General features: G+C 42.0%; 1 protein-coding gene and 2 pseudogenes across 8 annotated transcripts in view; 1 reads left to right on the forward strand and 2 right to left on the reverse strand.

Annotated features, from left to right (window-relative positions):
- usp37 (ubiquitin specific peptidase 37) overlaps positions 1-20,286 on the reverse strand; it is a 134,806-nt gene that overhangs the window by 105,267 nt on the left and 9,253 nt on the right. For 3 of the 8 annotated variants that reach the window (XM_084688387.1, XM_084688389.1, XM_084688382.1), the window contains exon 2: positions 2,482-2,742. The exons of 1 other annotated variant lie outside the window; for it this stretch is intronic. In XM_084688387.1, coding sequence (XP_084544513.1) covers positions 2,482-2,655 — 174 coding nt within the window. In that variant the 5' untranslated portion in view covers positions 2,656-2,742. Of the gene's footprint in view, positions 1-2,481; positions 2,743-12,669; positions 12,892-15,597; positions 15,737-16,060; positions 16,138-20,286 lie in introns of all 8 variants that reach the window. 4 more of the 8 variants (XM_084688386.1, XM_084688383.1, XM_084688384.1 and 1 more) reach the window with 4 other exon arrangements.
- On the forward strand, positions 12,058-18,473 carry LOC146234475 (E3 SUMO-protein ligase ZBED1-like; annotated as a pseudogene).
- Positions 13,711-14,732, reverse strand: LOC146234476 (zinc finger protein 862-like; annotated as a pseudogene).

Below are 20,286 nucleotides of genomic sequence, written 5' to 3' on the forward strand. Positions count from 1 at the left end.
AGGGATGCTGAGATTAAATTTAGGGGTTGCTTGAGCCCTCCTAAAAAGGGTCTAAAATTGCCACTGAATTGTACCCTCTCTAGTTACATTAATAAATGCATTGCAGGTCAATATAAGGTGTGCTCCTAAATGTTTTGCTTGCACTCCTAAAATTCAGTCAGGGGCTACTGTGCTCCTGTAATGAAATTAACATTTAATGATTTGGCTATGTTCAGTTAAGCCTATGACCATCAGCTAGATGGCGCATGCACAGAGCGTTACTAGAGGTTACCTCACAAAGTCGCATGTTTCATGTTGTAAGCCTGCATACTAGACATAATATATTCTCATATATAAAGAACCTTCTCTTCAAGTCTTTGTTTGTTTATTGAAGAACCCACGATACAAAAAAAAACAGCTCCAAGTAAAAAAGGTTAGTCTGCAGCCCTGCATCACCAACATCATCACGGGCACTGTACTAGTGTTGCACAGTATACCGGTACTGGTACCGTACCGATGCTTTTTAGAAACAGTACGATACTGGCATTGAGAAAAAACTGACTTGTGCGCCGAAACAGGCAATTGAACCACAGCAATAAAATATGTTTGCAACAGTGCGCGTGATGTCACGCCCATGCTCTGCTCCAGGCGGCCGGTATTTGGAGAATTCAGTTCCCCCTCCCGCGCGAGTGTGCTAAAACAATGACATTTTTTCCTGTTCCAGCTGTATCATTGCATGTGTAAGCAATCATATACAGGCTTTAAAAGGTGCTGTAAAGCGAATTCCATGATTTGCTTCTCAGTACATTAAATACAGTACCAGTCAAAAGGTTGGACACATGGAATGGGAAAATGTGTCCAAACTTTTGACTGGTACCGTGCGTGATGTGAATGTGATACTTTGCCAACCTGTGTTTTGCTTGTGTGTGTGTGTGTGTGTGTGTGTGTGTGTGTGTGTGTGTGTATCTGTATGTGTATCTGTGTGTGTGTGTCCAAACTTGACTGGTACTGTGCGTGTGAAATGAGTTACTGAAAACATGCAAAGCTCTAAAACTTTGTTGCACTGAAATGTGTAGTTACACCGTTGAACAGTTTCTTACCCGTTTTCAGCTCAGGTTTTGTTTAAGCGGAGCAAAGCCCAACTTATACATGTCACAGCCACCTATCTACGTCAGATCACAGACGGTTTATATAACCTGCATTCTGTTACTCAGCTGGTACGATGCAAAGACAAAGTAATTAACACAGAATTTCAAAGTAGATATGGTGGATGAATAACTTAATTTGGAGGCGAGAATTTACAGATCTCAATGCAAGAGGGAGAAGCTTCATCTCACGGTCATTCACGATTCAGGGTAATAAGAGTCTTGGATGTTGTTATCCTGAATCGTTGCAAATCGAATTGTGGATATCTAATGCTTGGCAAGACCAACATTGTTGATGCACCGCAGGGTTAGAGTAGCTATATTAATTTACCTTCAGTTAATTTAACTTTGACCGTTTAGTGCGTTCTTCCATCGTAGCTAGCAACAAAATGATAAATGAAGCGAAGTAGCGCGTGAGGCAATTAAATTCTTCTTTGTTTAGTTTAAAGGCGGTTGGCAGACCATTTAATTGAATTTAGTCATTTTATTAGTCAAACGTTGTACGTTTGTGCACCAGTGATTTGATTTAAATAACATTAATTATTTCTCGAGACATAAGTCAACGTTACATTATATTACTTGGTCTCGATAGCAGTATCGATAAGCTTGGACCTTATTGATATTCGGGTTTTGAGAAATTTGGAACCGGGTCCTAACAGAACCGGTTCTTAACAGAACCGGTTCTCAATACCCATCCCCCTAGTTACAAGTGGCGTTGTCTTTTTGTCGTGTGAAATACAACCAAACTTTGGAACCCTTCTGCCAAGTTGCCATGTTTGCTGCAGTCTGAATAAACTATAAAAGTTTGCGCATGCGCAACGGCAGAGAACAGAATTATTAAAGAATTTGGCTGACGATTCCAAAGAATCGGTTCACTGGGAACCGGTTCTAAGCAAGAACCGGTTCTTGATTCCAATCCCTACTCCAGACATCATTTATGATCCTGTTTTAAAACTGCTTGCAAGAATAAACAGATAAAGACAAATTATTCTGACCTTGGACATTTAATCATAGAAATTCCACAAGGGTAAGCTAATATACTTTTGTTGGAGATTTGTCAGCTGGACCAGGAAAGAACACCCCATTTCTGCCAACTATATCAGGCTCAGAAAGTGGGAGGGAAAAGGTAGAAATGCAGAATTTGTCAAGAAAAACCTGCCAGCGAGCAGGTTCGGTCACATTGCCATGTAACTCAGTTACCATGGACACTGACCCACAGTTTGCGTTACCTCTCTTTCTGGAATGGACAACCCTCATCTCAGGGTTAACCAACTCAAGGTTCTCACTAAACCCTCTTTCTGGAATACTCCCCTGATCCCTTAAAAAGCTGTATAAAAGGAGAAAGACTTAGTATTACCTGAAAGGTTTTAGGTGCACCACCACTGATGAATCTGATGCAGAGATTGACTTTGTTATCCTTCTCAATGATCTCAAATGTGCCCTCTTTCCACCGGGTGGTCCCAAGGTCTATGCTATTGAAGCGGATTCTAACAGCCCCGCTGCTGGAAAGCTTCAGCATTGTGGCTGCCATTGGCGTGTTCGGACAGAGTGCTGTGAGCAAGGCGGTTGTCTCTGCTCCTCGGGTTGGAAACCAAGACTCACAAGCTCCAACCTAGACCTGCAAATAACACAAATGTATAACAATGCACTATCTGTATGTCACTTTGGATACAACTGTCTGCTAAATGAATATGCAAATACTTAAAATGTATCCATTGTATTATGAAGAGGAGACAAAGTAATTAATCACAGATGCAGTGTCAAGCAGAGCCACACATGCTAACAGTGATATCAAGTGAATCAACACAAATGAGTGAGCGAGTATAATAATCATAATCAATGCCTGAAATACCTTTGAAATCACCTTGAACCACAAACAACCAGTACAACACCTCTGCCTTCAAAAACTAAACAGGCTGTCATCTTGCAGTGTTCTGTCACACCTCACCTTACCCTAAGGTGCATCAACTTTTTTCTAAATCCTACTCCATCATAAACTGTCTGACAATTATCATGGCCATGACCCCTACAGGGTCAAACAAGGCTTTTATTTATTTATTTTTTTAACTTTTTTTCACCCTTTATAGTAAAAAATGACAATCATGCATTTAAACATACAGAAACAGAATGGAAGGCAATGCAAATTTCTTTAGTTATGTCTTTTCCTGTGCGAACATGAAACATAAACAAAGGTAAAAGTTAAAATTAAAGTTAAATAAACATGCAGTTACATTTTATCAAATATTTCAAGTTTACAGGATCTAAGTAATGTAAACCCAAAATAAAATTCTTTTTTCAGCATAACACTGGTCATTTTGAATTCAACTAATAACTTGCTCCCTCCCTCTTTACAAGTTCTGTGCCAGGAACACCAGCATATGGACATTTTCTTGTTTCAGAGATACCCTGTGGCATTGCCACCAGTGCTAAATGCTCTCTCAAAGGTGGAACTTGTGGCTGGGATGCATAAATATTTATTTGCAAGACGACTCATTGTGGAAAGTTCAATGAGTGACCTCGACACAACTCCAAAAGGATCAGCCTTGTGTCGCTCTCTCGCCCCATTCCATGGCAGTGTTCCCTACCAGGAGGGCTTCCGCCTCAGAGGCAGCTCTCACCTTCATCTCCACCAGCTTCTCAGTGGTAATGTAGGTATTCTTGAGCTTTGGGTCCAGAAAGGTAGCCATGGTAAGCAGCTCATCTGTTTAAGGGTTGGTGTATTTGTCAAAAAGGTAATCAACAACCCTCATCTTCATGTCTCAGGTAAGTTGGGCTTCACCCTCATTTGATTTCAAAGATTGTTTGAATAGGTAGCATGTCCTGTGATATGTAATTGCATTGGTTATGTCATTCCACTTCTTGCTTTTCCTGCTCTTCTTGTCATATGGATTAGCAGATTGATTGCTGAATGTGGGTCTGGCTTGTGGACCTTTTGGGAATTGCTCCGCTGCTCGGGGGATTTGTCAAACTCATTCTGGTTGATTGTTCTTATTCCAGAACATGCGTCGTTTTCAGGTGGTGGAAAAAATTGGTGTTTCGACCTTTGGCCAATACAACTCCATGACACAACTTACACAGTACCGTTTGTTGGTTGATGTCAGTTTCCTTAAAACCAAACCATTTCCAGACGACAGAAGAGGCCCCCCTTTTTTGAACCAATTGTTCGTCAAGTCCACTGGCGTTATTTTCAGACATGGCTAGCTTGCTAACCCTTGCCAACAAAAGCAGTTTACTTCAATTAATGTTTTCTTCCTCTGGAGTTGCGCATGCTTGTTTGTCATCTTTCATCTTTCCCGCAGCACTTTTCAGTTAAGGCGGCGGCCTAAGCAACACACGCCTGCCGCCTTAACTACGTCGACCCCCCAAAAACATATACACACATTTCTTTTTTTTGCGATATCCGCCGTTGTCCCGTTTTCTCCCTTCCATTCTAAACTGTGACTAAGGCCAGTCTCCCTTCTCTGCAAACTCTACCCTACCACCTTAACTAACACATTTTCTGTGGGAAACCCTGGTGTACCTTCCGGTCCGGACCAGTTACTGCGTGGTCCGTTTCGTTGTCCTTGTGGTCCAGGCCAACTGCTGTGTTTTGTTGCATGGTCCGGACCGTTAATGGTGTGTGGTTCGGGCAGCACAGTGGCTCAGTGGTTAGCACTGTCGCCTCACAGCAAGAAGGTACCTGGTTCAAACCTCGGTTGCTTCCAGGTCCTTTCTGTGTGGAGTTTACATGTTCTCCCCGTGCATGCGTGGGTTTCCTCCGGGTACTCCGGTTTCCCCCGCCATCATAAAGACATGCATCGTATGAATGTGAATGAATGTTGGTAACGAATGTTGGTGGTGGTCGGCAGGGCCGCAGGTGCGGATCGGCAGCCACGCTTCCGTACCACCACCGGTTTGACTGTGTCTGAATGATTGCTGGACTCGCGACTGAGTACCTTGAAAAGCGCTATATAAATAAAATGTCGTTCAGCCCTATAACAAAACCACCAATGCTGACATCTGTGGAATATGGAAAGATTAGACGCCATTCAATTGGAAGCATTGATGGTCCAAACATCTTCAGGCATTAAGGCCGTGTTAAGACGGCAAATTCTGTCATCCTAAAACGGCCACATGTATCGTCTTAACGCGAAATAACAGGTTTTGGCATATGGCTTTGTGGAACACCACATAACCTACTACCAAAATCATGCATTGAACCATGCCTACATTAGAATTTTGTTTGGCATGTGACAGTTTGTGGCAAGTATACCTAGATAGAAATACATGTGTATCTATCTATAATACATCTATGTCTACTTATCTATCTATGCGCAGCTGTTGTAGGTAGCTTTATTGTTGCTTGTTTTTCTACAGGTACACTTGCACTTATAGTGGTTCATGTTGTTTAATTGTAACTCGCTTAACTACATGCTCTTATGGTTCTTCCCTTTGGCACTTATTTTGGTTATTCACAATATGTGCTTCATGTTTTGGCTACTCAATGTTTTTGGGGTTATCTTGTTATTATCAGTGACTTATGCACTTTGTAAAGCTCTCTCTTGGAAGTCGCTTTGGATAAAAGTGTCTGCTAAATGAATAAAAGTTGATATCACCAGTTATATTGGAGTCCCTCCTGAAATTGGTTCTCTCTTTTTTGGCCACAAGTCAAGTTATTATATAGCTACACTATTTTTTTTTCTTGAATTGACCGCTTCACCAAACTTCGAGTTTATTTTTGATGCAATTTTGTCCTAAATTCATAGTTTTTTGTTTGCAGTTATTTGTGGATCAAATCTACGTTTATTTTTCATTTTTTTCATTCCTGTACAAGCACAATATTTTCCTCTGACCAATTTTGTTTTGCCTTTTCGTAGGTCTATAAGCTAGCTAGATCTAAGCTAGAGCTACTAAGGTGATGCACTAGCGATACAACTGAACAAATGTGGTCTCCATGGAAACGGTCAAATTTTACTGACAACACGTTCAATGTAGTAAATCCAGTGTGTCCCCTATGTTGGTTTTGTCGTGGCGGCCCGCCACCGCTAAATTTCTGCCGCCATGGTATCATAAATAGGGCTGTACAAGACAGGCCGTCTATCAGCAGTGATTGTTAGAGTGCATTTCGGAGAATAGCAAGGACACACGCTTCACAGCGCAGTTGAGATTGCGTGTGTGCGTCCTTGAGAACTGTAAGTCGTATAACTTATGTTTTCAGTTCATTAAAGCCTGTTATTGTATTAGTTTACAGTTATTGCCAATTTAAGTGAACTGGTGATTTTTGTTGTTTGTATTCTTCCCATGCTAGCATAATGGCATGCCTGGTGATTCGATAATGATTGCTGCCCTTGCTCACGTTTGTATTTTAGGTGCATTATTATGCTGAAGTAGTTTTAATTAATAGTGGGTATATTGTTATTATTTGCTAAATAATGCTTAGCCTATCAAGATCAAATGAAGCCGACAGTGTAAATGCTTTCGAGTACCTTGATCGATAGGCTAGGCTACTGACCATTTACAATAAGTGGTTACGTCAATTATTAATTGGCAGCATATTTCTGACATTTTGAACATACTTTAAGTAGCCTAACTGTATTGCTTTACGGAAAATAGGACAAAAATATATGCAATATTACATTTGTTATTAGACTATTACACTAACCTACTCCAAAATATAGGGTTGGAACTTTACTTCGGCCGAGGGGGAGGGGGGGGGGGGACAGACCTGCCCCCACTGCTAAAAAAAATCCTAGGGGAAACACTGAAATCCCTTAACGTTTCACCTGCGCTAAGGAAACCATTTAAGAGATTCTGTGCAACACCCTTAAATAAATCTCTAGGTAAGGATACAATTAAGTGTCATAGTTAAGGAAAAGACTTGAGGTGTTTTGTGAAACCGGCCCCATGTCTTTGGCCAAATAGAAGGCTATGTTACAGCATTGGTGATTTTGTTAGAGCTGAGTAATTTAGGAAAATCAGCTAATTGCGATTATATTGACCAATATTGCAATTGCGATTTAATATGCAATTATTCCATGATTCATTATTGATAAATATAGATACTACTGATCTCCAGTCAGCAACATAACAAAGTTCAAAAAAATTAAGGAAAACAAACCGCCTGTACCTCTTCGAAAATATTTTTGTAAAACAAAGCTAAACGTAGGCCAATAACATGTGCGTTGCACTTAACTAAAGCTAGCTAGTTACCGTTTTTGGAAAAAAACTTGCGCTGTGGGGACCGTCGTAAATATTTAGAACTCACGCATCTAAAGGTTAAATGTTAAAAGAAAATGAAACACTGTCTGAACATTTTTGATCCCGTCAGTAGCCTAACCAAAACAGTATGGCACTGACAGGTATAGTGATCTGGAGTTAGGCTTTGAAACATTTCCATTAGTGATCCTGTCGGGTGTTATTTGACACACTGGTGTTCAGCATTTTAGCAATGCATCCAGTGTTTCCCCTACGTTTACAGCTTTGGGGAGGGCGGCGGCGGCTGGGGGGGGCGGCGGCGGCTGGGGGGGGGGGGGGGGGGGGCATGTAGACAGAAATGACATGCCGTTGTGTAAATAATAGGGGTGTAACAATATATTGTAATACAAACATTTTACAATATGTATTGTAGAGTTATGGTGAAGTGGAATAATATAACATTATTGTAATTATGAAGATGAAGAATGAGTATGGATTATATGATGAAGAATGCCATTTAATCACTTTTATACTTTTACACTTTATATCTTTATATGTTATATCTTATACCTTTATATGTTACACTATTGAAAAAGCCTGATGCAAAGTTGTTGACTGTTTAGTATTTCCCCTAAAATATAGAAGGAAAATTAAGCACAGTGTTAATCTGTACATTTCCTATAAAAACGGAACAACGGGATGACTGGGTTGTTAATGTAAAGCAGTGGTTCCCAAACTTTGTACAGTCCAGTACCCCTTCAGACATTCAATCTCCATCTACGTACCCCCCCCATTTAATTTATGTTAATAACCGCCGCTACCGCCCCGCCCCCTCCCAAATATAACAGCCTGTAACACTTCCAACTGAAATTGTCAGGGATTTAAGGACTCGGACGGAAATTTAGATAGAGTTTTTTATTAGCAATACAGCCAGGTAAAGGGAAATGAGAAACAAACAAGGAGGTCGAACTAACTGACTCGGGGGTTTAACAGGAATAACTATTTAACTCAAACAAGGTAAAACAGCTGAAAACCAAGGTACTCGGCGTCTAACGCCGGAAAAAAACAAACTAACCATGTTTAACTATAAGGATATGAATCAACTAAACAGTGTGCAGAAGTGTGTGCGTTGAATTTGAAAAGGGGGGCATGGCCGGAGCGGAGTTCAGCCAGAATTATACTATGGTCTGGGTGAATACTCAATTCTGATTGGCTGCAGGGGTGTCCATTATCGGGTGATAACAGACACCTACTGCGTCATTGCAGCAAAACTGTCTTTTCACCGTTCTAAATTATTCCGCTGGCTACACAGGAGCCAGTACAAAATATCTGAAATAAGTAACTATAACTACAGTGACTGAGTCAAAGCCTCCATTTACAATTTTGAAAGACTTTAACAAGCTAACTTGTATTTACAACAATGAGTGACTTCAATATTTATTTTAACCTATTTGAAAAATGTTTCTTTTCTGAATGTAGTGTGTCAGTGTCACGTAACCGCTCATCTCACAAATCATTCGCTATTCACCTCGCTAGGCAATCTACTTCAGACAGGCTGCGGCCAACACAAAAGTAGCAGCAACTCGACACATTTACATTTAGTCATTTAGCAGACACTCTTATCCAGAGCGACTTACAGTAAGTACAGGGACATTCCCCCAGAGGCAAGTAAGGTGAAGTGCCTTGCCCAAGGACACAACGTCATTTGGCACGGCGCGGAATCGATCCAGCAACCTTCTGATTACTAGCCCAACTCCCTCACCGCTGAGCCATGCGTCAAAATGCGTGAAATATTTTTGGGATTTGTTTGGAGAAAATATCAACTTTGATGCGGTCATCTCACATCCATTTGCTATTCAGCTCGCACCACAGGCTGCGGCCATACTGAAGCCTAGAACTAGTAGCTATGGGGCCGATATTGTTCATGAAAATCTTGATATTGATTGTGGGACAGTGATATGGCTGGTTAGCTAGCAAATCTCCTTGTCAAACATACTGTAAAATTATATTTACTGTCTGTCAACCGTACACCATGTTATTGCCTTTGAATCCTGCTAGCATAACGTTAGCTTTTGGGCTAATAGCTCAGCCAAAGGAAAGCCGGTGTTGGTTCTATGAGCTGAGCGGACTAGAAATACCCATCATTTGGCTAACGTTGAAAAACGTTAGATTTCTATTGCAATAGGGGTTTCACAATACCAAAAATTCAGTCAACCAGTAAAACCAGTAAAATAACACCATTCTCAATGCCAATTTTGATACCATCGTAAAAAAATAAGATTTTCTAAGATTCCATGTACTTGAAACATGAACTTATTTAGGAAAATATTTGGAAAAATAGCAAAATTTCATAAGACATACAAAACATGTAACAGAGGATAGCACAACATAATACAGTGCAATTAAGCCATTCAGCTAATAAGATGAACATGAGTTTACCTTCTAACCAAGGTAGGCTATACACTAAGTTAAAACTACAGCATAGCTAACCTAAACTATGTACATAATAGGGATGTAACGATATCAAAATCTCACGGTACGATACAATTTCGATATTGACCTCACGGTACAATATTTATTGCGATATTGTGGAAAAGCTCACGGTATTGTTAAATAGCTCACGATAGTGTTTGTGATGATAATAGCAAAAAAAATACTGACATTTAAAAAAAGTGTGAAGCGCGTGTCCTTGCTATTCTCCGACATGCACTCTAACAATCACTGCTGAAAGACGGCCTATTTTTGTCCTATTTTCCGTAAAGCAATACAGTTAGGCTACTTAAAGTATGTTCTATTAATGGCAGAAATATGCCAATTAATAATTGACATAACAACTTATTGTAAATGGTCAGTAGCCTAGCCTATCGATCAAGGTACTCGAAAGCATGTACACTGTCGGCTTCATTTGATCTTGATAGGCTAAGCATTCTTTAGCAAATAATAACAGTATACCCACTCTTAACTAAAACTACTTCAGCATAATAATGCACCTAAAATACAAACGTGAGCAAGGGCAGCAATCGCTATCGAATCAACAGGCATGCAATTCTGCTAGCAGGGGAAGAATACAAACAACGAAAATCACCAGTTTAAATTAGAAATAACTGTAGACTAATACAATAACAGGCTTTAATGAACTGAAAACATAAGTTATACAGTTCTCAAAGACGCACACACGCAATCTCAACTGCGCTGTGAAGCGCGTGTCCTTGCTATTCTCCGACATGCACTCTAACAATCACTGTTGATAGACGGCCTAAAATCTTGTACAGCCCTATTTCTGATACCGTGGCGGCAGAAATGTAGCCGTGGCGGGCCGCCACGACAAAATCAACATAGGGGAAACACTGATGGTTGTTGTGACGACGCAGCGCAAAGGATCATGGTCTATGTAGTTAACAATGATTTGTTCCGCGGGACTGTGTTTATTCCTCTTGCTTTTTGACGGACACCTGTCCTTTTAATATTGTAACCCAACCACGACGATATCGAGACACGTTTACCACCGCGATAGCGCGATATCGTCAATATCGTTACATCCCTAGTACATAACATAAGCCATTGTAACTGTAGTGCCCACCATCTCAAACATTGTGTAACGTGTATGACAGATGACAAAAAACAGAGTGCATTCTTTGGATGTATTCCGAACTTTGCCGCGACCACAACGAACATTGATTTATTTGGTGTTACGTGCACGCCTAGTGGCAGGGTGAGAGGAAGGTTTATTGTCCTTTCTCAAAGTAACTTTTAGAGATAACACTTTAGTGGAGCGGCAGCCTTGCACATGGTGGTGATTGGAGGAGACTGGAACGGGGTCCCGATTGGGGGCCCGGGTAATTAAGGGGAGGGGTTTATTGTTTTTAAACTCCCGGATGGCAGAAAGGGGGGAACCTGAATTTTTTGGGAGTGCCACCGTCAGCGCGACCGGTTGTCCCCCTGGGTTCCTGTTTCCCCACTGTCTACGGATCCATACCACCTTGCACACGCCATGCTTAACATATCCAACATATACACATATACCCGCTGATAAAAGCGACCGACCGAGAGCGAGCTGTCCGCCGAACGGAACGGCGGCTTGGGCTGTCCTGGAGACCGGGGTGGGAGTCTGCTGGAGTGGGGGTGAGTGTCCCAGTTCTTCTCCTTTTCCACCTGTCGGGGCCTGCCGCTATTTAGAGTAGTTTGGTTTCGCCCTAACTTTACCCCCTAGACATTGACGACCGTAACAATGGTATAATGCCAGTTGTTAGCATCGGTGCTGCGCCTCTTCTGGAACGGCTCACCTTGAATTCTTTAAACAAATCCGGATGACAATCCGTCAGTTGCTTAGCTAAATTGGAAGTATTACCTCCCTTGAGCTGAAGAACACGGTAGCATCCCCCATCAGTTCCAGAAGAGGCTCAGCACCGATGCTAACATCTGGCATCCGCGCTCACGGTGCTTAAAAAAAATGGGCATCGTCGGTGTTTTGTTATTTTAGCATCGAAAGGTATTGTAAGTATCGGTTCTCGTGACATTCCTATATTGCAAAACGCCCAAAAAAAAAAAAAAAAAAAACGTTTGTAACAAAAAAGAACAAAACGCACTTTTCAGTTAAGGCGGCCGCTTGGGATGGGCATATGGCCTAAAATCCATATTGCGATATACATTGCAGCCTCTTGCGATAACGATATATATCACGATATATAAATTATAATAGAATCATTTCAGAGAAGGTTACATAGACCCCAGTGTTTCCTACACAGAGTAATTTGTGGCGATGTGCCACAGAATCAACACAGGTTTTTGCGCAGTAGCAACTTTTGAAAATGTCTGGAATGTGTCTGGGGACTAGGGATGGGCATAATTAAATCGATGATCGATTAATTGATCATTAAGAATGTCGTTGATGACAATTTCGGAAAGCAGGAGCTGAAATTTAGCACAGCTGAAAGAGTTGCTCTAACCACCGACTGCTGGACCACTAACAGCTGAGAGCTACATCACCATTACCTGGCACTACATCAGTGATGACTGGCAAATTAATTCAGTGGTCCTGCTCACAGAAAGCCTGCCAGGCCGGCATACAGCTGACCACCTCGCTGAGAAAATGATTGGAGCTGTAGAGCAAAGGGGACTTGAAGACCGAGTTATTGCATGTGTTCATGACAACACGGCCAATATTGTTGCTGCCAACAATCCCATTGGAGTGAACTGGATTTCCGTTGCATGCTTTGCACACATACTCCAGTTGGCCATAAATGACGGATTTGCACTGTATCTATATCGGGTAATATCAGCGGCGAGTAAACTTGTTAGCCACTTCAATCACAGCACTGCAGCAACCAATGCATTACAAAAGAAACGGGAACAATTGGGCCTCGCAACTCACCGGCTTATCCAGTCGTGTAAAACACAGTGGAACTCCATGTGCGAGATGTTTGATCGGCTGGTGGAGCAGCGGTGGGCTGTTGCTGCTGTGCTGTCGGACCGAACCGAACCGTGACCAAGCTTAAAGATGCCAGGATCCTGGAGTTGAAGGAAGAGTACCGGCAGATGATGGAGGACACACAGCCTGTACTGTCAGCACCCAAATTTGCCACCACGGTTATGTCTGCAGAGAAAGACGTCTCCATCTCAAACACTTATCCTGTCACCTTCGGCCTCATCAATATCCACCTCATACGCAGTGAGGAAGACGGGCCCAGACTCATTGAATTCAAAGCTAAAGTGCGGTCTTCCCTCATTAAGCGAATGCATGTAAGCTAAACTTTTTAACTTAGTTTAAATTATTTCCATAATAAATAGCCAATTAGGTCTGCATTTGCAAGTACCCCGAGACGGAAAAACAGATGAGATGCTTATCTTATTGATTTCCCCCATAATTTACAGGTTCAGTCTGATGAGTTTGTGTCATCCGCTGCCATGATCTCATCATGCCGGACCCTCGTCACAAGCACCATGGTTTTCTTACACCAGCACAGAAAATGGCTAGTAAAGTGAAACTAGTTGAACTGGGAGAAGCAGTGGAGATCGGTATGGCGGCTATCCCAGAGGCTGGGGGTGACGAGGAGTCTGCGTTGTCTGACACGGACGAGAGGAGCACAAATACTTGAGGTGCGGCCTCCCAGTCCCAGGTCTCTGCTATGACACAACTCTTTGGGGAGCACTATACCTCTCAAAGAGAGTCTGGCATCAAAGAACTTCAGAGCTTTCTGAGGGAAGCTCCCCCACCCCTGGATTGCACCCCTAAAGACTGGTTAGAAAGTGAATGGAATAAGGTTCCCCAGGCTTGCCAAGTTAGCACGGAGGTACCTGTGTATCACGGCCATGGGCGTCAGCAGCATTCTGAAAGTGGGGGACACATGTTGCCGGGGGGTCTGGGGGTTTGTCCCCCAGACTTTTTTTAAAGATGTAGATGCAATTTCCCGCATTCTGGTGCATTTACCACAACACATAACCTTTTCAGTGAGTTACTCAGGTGAGTACCAGGAGATGGTGTTTGGTACTCACCACATATGTAGCGTGGTCTTAATAAGTGCAGTCTTCCTCACTCTCCTCCTCAGTGTCACCCCCACTGTCCTCTGCTTCAGCTTTCTGCATGGTAGATGATGCAGATGCACCTCCCTGTCTTTGGTTGAGCCTCCGATTAGCTGTCTCCATCCACAGGTCAACAGCTTGCTTTGGGTCAAATGTCTCTGTGGTCTGCTTTGACAGGTGAATGTGCATCAGGGCTGACAGACGAGCATGTGACAGACGAGATCTGTACTTGGTTTTTATTATGTTTAGATGTGAGAAACCCCTCTCACAAGCTGCACTGCTTAAAGGCAGTGTAAGAGACAGCTTAACCACCTTCTGAACCCAGAAGCATCTGGGTACTATTTGGACCAAGTCATACACAGAAGAGGCTCCCAGGCGTTTTCCTGCCTGCTTTAAGCGCATCCATTCTGTCACAGTGGTGTCTTGCAAACGGTTGTGTTTCCAAAACTGTGGAGGTCTTGCATTTCCTGAGGCCATGTTGAGGGATCAAATACCAAGAAATGATCACATGACTTGAGGGAGTCATATCTGACTTCAAACTCTTCAATTAACCCCCTGAGTATGTTTGTCTTGTCTCTGTCAGCATTAGCATTAGAAACAGCGTGTGCCCTGTGGCCTTCACCATCAAGCAGAAGTGTAAACTGTCCAATGGCCACCATGAGTTTGTCCTTACATTCTCCAATGTTCAGCTTTTCCTTCTGAAACCTAATGGATGTGGTCTTCAATGTTGCCAATGTCAAGCATGTTTGACAGAAAGCACTGAAAGAGCTCTGTGCAGATATGCTGCAAGTCACTGTTATCACTCGTAGCCAGTTGCATTTTAATGGCTGGCAATAGTCTTTATATTTTTAGCAGTGTTCATGCCTCCATGCAGACCATCTTATGTTGTGAAACTTACCCAGTTTCACAAATGAGATCCCATTTTCTTCACACAGCTTCTTCAGTGCAGCAGTTTTTTTTTTGCTCCACCTTTCTGCAAATAAAACTGCAGCAGCTTGACCACAGAGCCATTAAATATCTTGCAGTAAGGAACGTTGGAATCAGCTGATTTTGCGCAATTCTCCAGTGTGTGTGCGGTGCACAGAATGTGCACAACGGAGTCTTCAACCGCAGCAAGTCGGCGGAGTTTTGGCAAAACGCCGTTGTAGATTCCGACGTTGACAGCAGCCCTGTCTGTGCATACAGCGACCAACTTTTTTGTCCTGTCATCTAGGCCTGTGTACTGGAAAAGTCTCACAAGTCCGTCTGTTATGGCCTGCGCGGTTCGGTCAGCACCCAATTCAATCAGTCCAATAAAGTCCGAGGTAAACTCTCCGTTGCTGTACACAGAAACGATGTAAACAATTTCCTGTTCAGTTTTTGTGATGTCCTCAGATCCATCAAAAAGCAGCCCCCAAAATTCAGCAGACTACAACTTGGCTCGTAACTCCCCGTTGATGGTGTGAGCGATGCTCTGCATGATCCATGTGCCACCTTCACGTGAATGATATGCACCTCCGACCTTTACTCCAGGCCGCTTCAGTAAAGGAATATCTTCAAAATAGGAAGACTTGAGGCGTGCGTGTTTCGCTTTATGGAAGGCGAGGAGAAAAATATTAGACAGAGCTTGTTGCTGTTCTTCATTCAGCTTGTCTCGCCATCTGGCAAGTGGGCGACTGGAGATTTCTTCTCGGTGAGCTTGTTTATTAGCAATGGCTTGTGCCACATTCATGTGCTCTTTGCTCTTATGTTTCTCAAATAAAGGATGGTTGAAATTCTTTGAGCCTTTAAAAAAACGCACCTGTTTTGTCTGCTAGTTGTGGATTTGAGCGGCAAATCTTGCACCACATTTCAGTGCGCTCATCATGAGCATCAAGCCACTGCACATCTTGGAGCCACTTTTCCAGTCTTTTCTTCGGCTCTGGCTCCAGTTGGTGTTTCTTTGAAAGTGACAAAACGCAGAAGACGCTACTTATTGTCTGTTGCTTTTTGGACATCTCTTACGGTAGTTTTCGACAAGCAATATGTCATGTGTAAGTTTAGTTGACAAGATCAAGATTGAGTACGCAAAGGCGCGTAGTAATACAAGTGGCATTACACATTCCTGATTTGTGTCGCGCATGCGTACCAGTTATGTGCACCTTTGACTTTTACAACCATAGTTATACATATACTGAGAGGCTGGACATTTAAATATTTTGAAAACTAAACTTCCCAATAAGCAATGGGACATCTTCAACTACCTGTCACCTTTCAGCACTCACCTCAGCAACAGAGCTGTCTCCACTGCCCCTGCATGCTGCCCCAGCCTCTGAATCACTCTCAATCTCAACCACCTCGGCTATATCAGGAGACATGGAGATGCATTGAGCAATCTTTCATATTGATAATTGATATAAGCTTAATGTAGATTGTTCATATGAAGATTTATGAGATGTAAATCATGTTATCAGCGTATCAAATTCACAATTGGTATAGGTTTAGAAGCCTAATAATTATGTAGGCTACAAAAAATGTTGCATCCCCCTAAAGCATGACCGGACAGTTCAGAAATTGTCAAATGTGTGTTCAAACCTGTAGTCTTTTCCACAGATCACATCCTTTGGATGTAAGCTTTCAGAAAATACATGGGTTAGGTGGTTGAATCCGTTTCCCTAAATGGCACAGCCCAAAAACTATCAGCCATATACTCCATTTACCAATACCAAATTTATTATGCATGGGCAGCATACTAATATGGAGACAAAGACGTGTCTGTTGTCTCATTAGATAACATCCTGAGGGGATAAGCTTTCAGAGGATATATGGTTTTAATGGTTGAATACTTTTTGTTACAGCAGTAGCGAACCGTGACTCTTAAACCTTGGCCCTCGGACCTAGATTACTCGTCGTGAAAAAACACGTGTCATTAAGCACTATTTGAGTCAGCCCTTGCGGCACTATTCACAGTAATTGTGCATAAGGTAATTGTGCATAATGATGTTACGTGGGTACATATAGTTAGCCTACAGATTGACCAGTCATTCTGCACAACACTATAACATAGACTCTCAAAAGCATTGTTTTTCTGCAAAAAATTAAGTTCTGGTGTAGGTCTTCCTTTGCCGATTAACTCCAACTTCTCATTAAAAGTTAACCTAGAAAACGGCGCATAACAAATGTGAAACAATGACCTCCTCACTAGCGGGAACGTTACTCGCAGCTTCACTTATGAAATGAACGAACAGGCTAGCAAGTTTATTAGGCTTGTGATCGCGTTTCTCCCATAGGTTTCTCCGTTCCCACAGTGGGCGGAGCTTGTCATAAAGTTAGCGATAACAACACCCACCCATTTAGAGGGAAGATATGAGATAGGAAAGATAGGAAATTAGTATTTCATTGAATTTCTATCAAGTGGCCCTCTGTAAAATTCCTAGCTGGACCACCAATCACAGAGCTAGCTGCATAGCATTTTCCTCCCAACAACGGAGGTAGCAACATTCTGATAGGGTGACCAAACTGGATTTTTTCATTTAACTCTTAACATTACAACATAAACCGAATAGGGCAGGACTGAAGGGTTTATTTCAGAAACATTGTAAAATTATGGATTAATAAAATACAATTATAATAGATTACTTTTAAAATATATTTTTTTAAGAATATATTAGGCCCTCTCTAAGGGCCTAGAGGGCCCTGACGGTTCCCCATTGTGGTACAGACTAACATATAGTAATGAAATGCTACGAATTGCCGAAATTACAAGTTGAGCAACCTTGTTAAATTTGGAAAACAATTCTGAAATACAGGGCTTTTCTTTTTTCCAGTCGTTAGAAAAACTAGCATGTTAGCTAAGATTAGCTCACGGTTGTTATGGCAATAATAAAAAAAACAAGCTACAAATTTATTTTGTAGCTACATGGCAAAAACAACCTTGTCATCTCTTTCTGCCTGAAACAGACGCATAGGTCTGAACACGGCCAAAAGCACACCATAATTCAGACCCAGATTAAGAAATCAACAAATGCTGTTCCACTTGTAATGGGTAAATAAAGTATGCTATTGCCTGGTGCTAGATGTAGGTAAAAAGCTTGCTTATGTAGCTAGCTATAATCCTAATGTTTGCAGAAGAATCTTTGTGACTTAGCGCTAACTAATGCTATTATAGTCAGAGAATGTCTCATCAGGGTGCTTTGGCCACTGAAGGGAAAACTTGGGCAACCCTGACTTACTTTCCTCTTCCTCCAAAAAAACCTCCTTATGTCCATGTCGTCTGTGGAACAGTCATGTCTGAAGTGCTAGCTGCAAACGTGATGCGTCGATCAAAGAGTACGGGAGTTGAATCTGCGTGCGTGATGCTGTTTGTCTAGAAAACATGGAGTGGAATTATATTGCTATGGGTATTCTCCCTACTGATAAAGTGGAAAGGATTTGATTGTGAAGCAATGGAAAGATTGCAGTAGACCAGTCATGCACTAATATTTTTTATCGCAAAAGTGGGTTTTTTTTTGTGTTTTTTTAAGTGGGAGGGGGGATGTGACCCCCCCAAGTTATATTGCGGCAACGCCCATGATCACGGCGACGTCAGTCCCCTCAGAGCGGGTGTTTTTGGCGGCTGGACTGACGGTCACCAGGCTGCGTTCGCGTCTGAACTCAGAGCATGTTAACATGCTCATCTTTCTCAACAAAAATCAGTAGGCTGGTGCTGAAGTTGTATGTGAGACACTGGTTATTTTTATGAAGCTTTGTTAATTAGCCTTAATTAGTTAGCTGTTGCAAATCTCTCTCTCACCATCTTTCTCGACTCAAGTTCAAGTATTTTATTTGTCAGACTCTGTGCCGTATTATATATTTTTGGTTAAGTCATTGGTTTACATGATTTGTAAAATATTATTATTATTTTATTTTGTAGAAGAAAAAAAGAGGGTCAGTTGTTTTCGAGCACCGGCTCCTGTCGGCTACGCTGCTTAGGAGTACAGAATGAGTTGTTAGTCTTGTAATAAAGAACTCAATGAGGAAACACTTTTTTCTATTTTCACTGCATTTTAATATAGCCTATAAAGCGAATTTTAATATAAAATATTAATGATTAATAGAAAATCGATCATTAATTCTCCCGATGATCAATTAGGACAATTTAATCGAATGCAGGGCTAGTAGTTACTGGCCCCAAGGCAATTTTTACTGCCCACCCCTCCAAAAGTTGTGATTTATCATTGTTACAACAAAACCAAAGACTTATAAGTTAAGTTAATAACCATTTATCAAACACATCCTAAATGTAAAAAGAACAAAAATGAAATCAACTTTCTAGTGATAAAAAATAAGGTAATAGTCAGCAAAACAATTGACTTTTGATCTCTTCCCTGCTGACAGCCATCTCTGCACAACTGTCTGGCTGAAACTGAAACGTCTAGTCCCTCAATGCTCATTTAGAGAAGCTTCTATAGCTTTTCATCAGTATGATACGAAGTACCCAAATCTACAACATTCTAGGGCTGCAACAACAAATCGATTAAAATCGATCATTAAAAGTGTTAGCAACAAATTTCATTATCGATTTGTTGTGTTGCGTGATTATTACACCACTCAATGAGTCGCGGAGATGTTTGAGTATTTAAAAAAAAAGTTTAGTTGAGCGCGGAGCAAAGCGGAGGTAGAGGAATAGTGTTTTTACTGAGTGTGCATCGTGACTGGCTCCTGACTAAGCAAATGACTTTAACTTGTAGTTTTTGTTGTGTTTCTGCTATATCTTGTGTCTGTGTAGAGCTGAGAGACAGCAGCTATCCATGCCGTTAAGTAGCTAGCTAAAGATCGAGTTTCAGGGTATTTTCCAGGGTACCCGCTGCCGCTTGACACCCTCGCTTTGTTTACAAAAGCTGTGCCTTGCATATTTAAGGCGGCTGACACTACAGAGGCAGCCTCGCCTGGCAACCTCGGTGCACGAAGACTCAGTCAAACAAAGACAGGGAGTCTACCTGCAGGAGTCGAACAAAGACAGGGAGTCTACCTGCGGGAGTCCACCGAGGAAGGCCGACGAGCCGGATCACCTCTTCTGATAAGTATCACCCTATTCATTTATATGTATACTATATTCTACCTAGAACTTATTCATAGCTAGCATGTGTTTCCTTAGCATTCCTGTTCATTACACTACCCGTAGATATGCCACAAAGTAAATAAGGTCTATTTCTAACCTTCACTACCTATCCAGATCTTCTCCACCTGCCCTCTTTCTTTAGGGCTCTGGAACTGCTGGGAACAAGGCAGACTTCATCCCGGCGTTTGCATCTCATGCTTCTCTTCATGCCCTTGTGCTGACAGAGACATGGATCCACCCAGAGAACACTGCAACTCCAGCTGCTCTCTCCGTCAACAACTCCTTCACTCACTCACCCTGCTCAACCGGGCGGGGTGGTGGGTAGGGATGGGTATCGATAACCGGTTCTGTAAGGACCCAGTTCCAAATTTCTCAAAACCCGAATATCAATAAGGTCCAAGCTTATCGATA

Source organism: Hypomesus nipponensis, chromosome 23 (assembly GCF_054491055.1).
Source record: "Hypomesus nipponensis isolate SF chromosome 23, ASM5449105v1, whole genome shotgun sequence".
Taxonomy (NCBI): Eukaryota; Metazoa; Chordata; class Actinopteri; order Osmeriformes; family Osmeridae; genus Hypomesus; species Hypomesus nipponensis.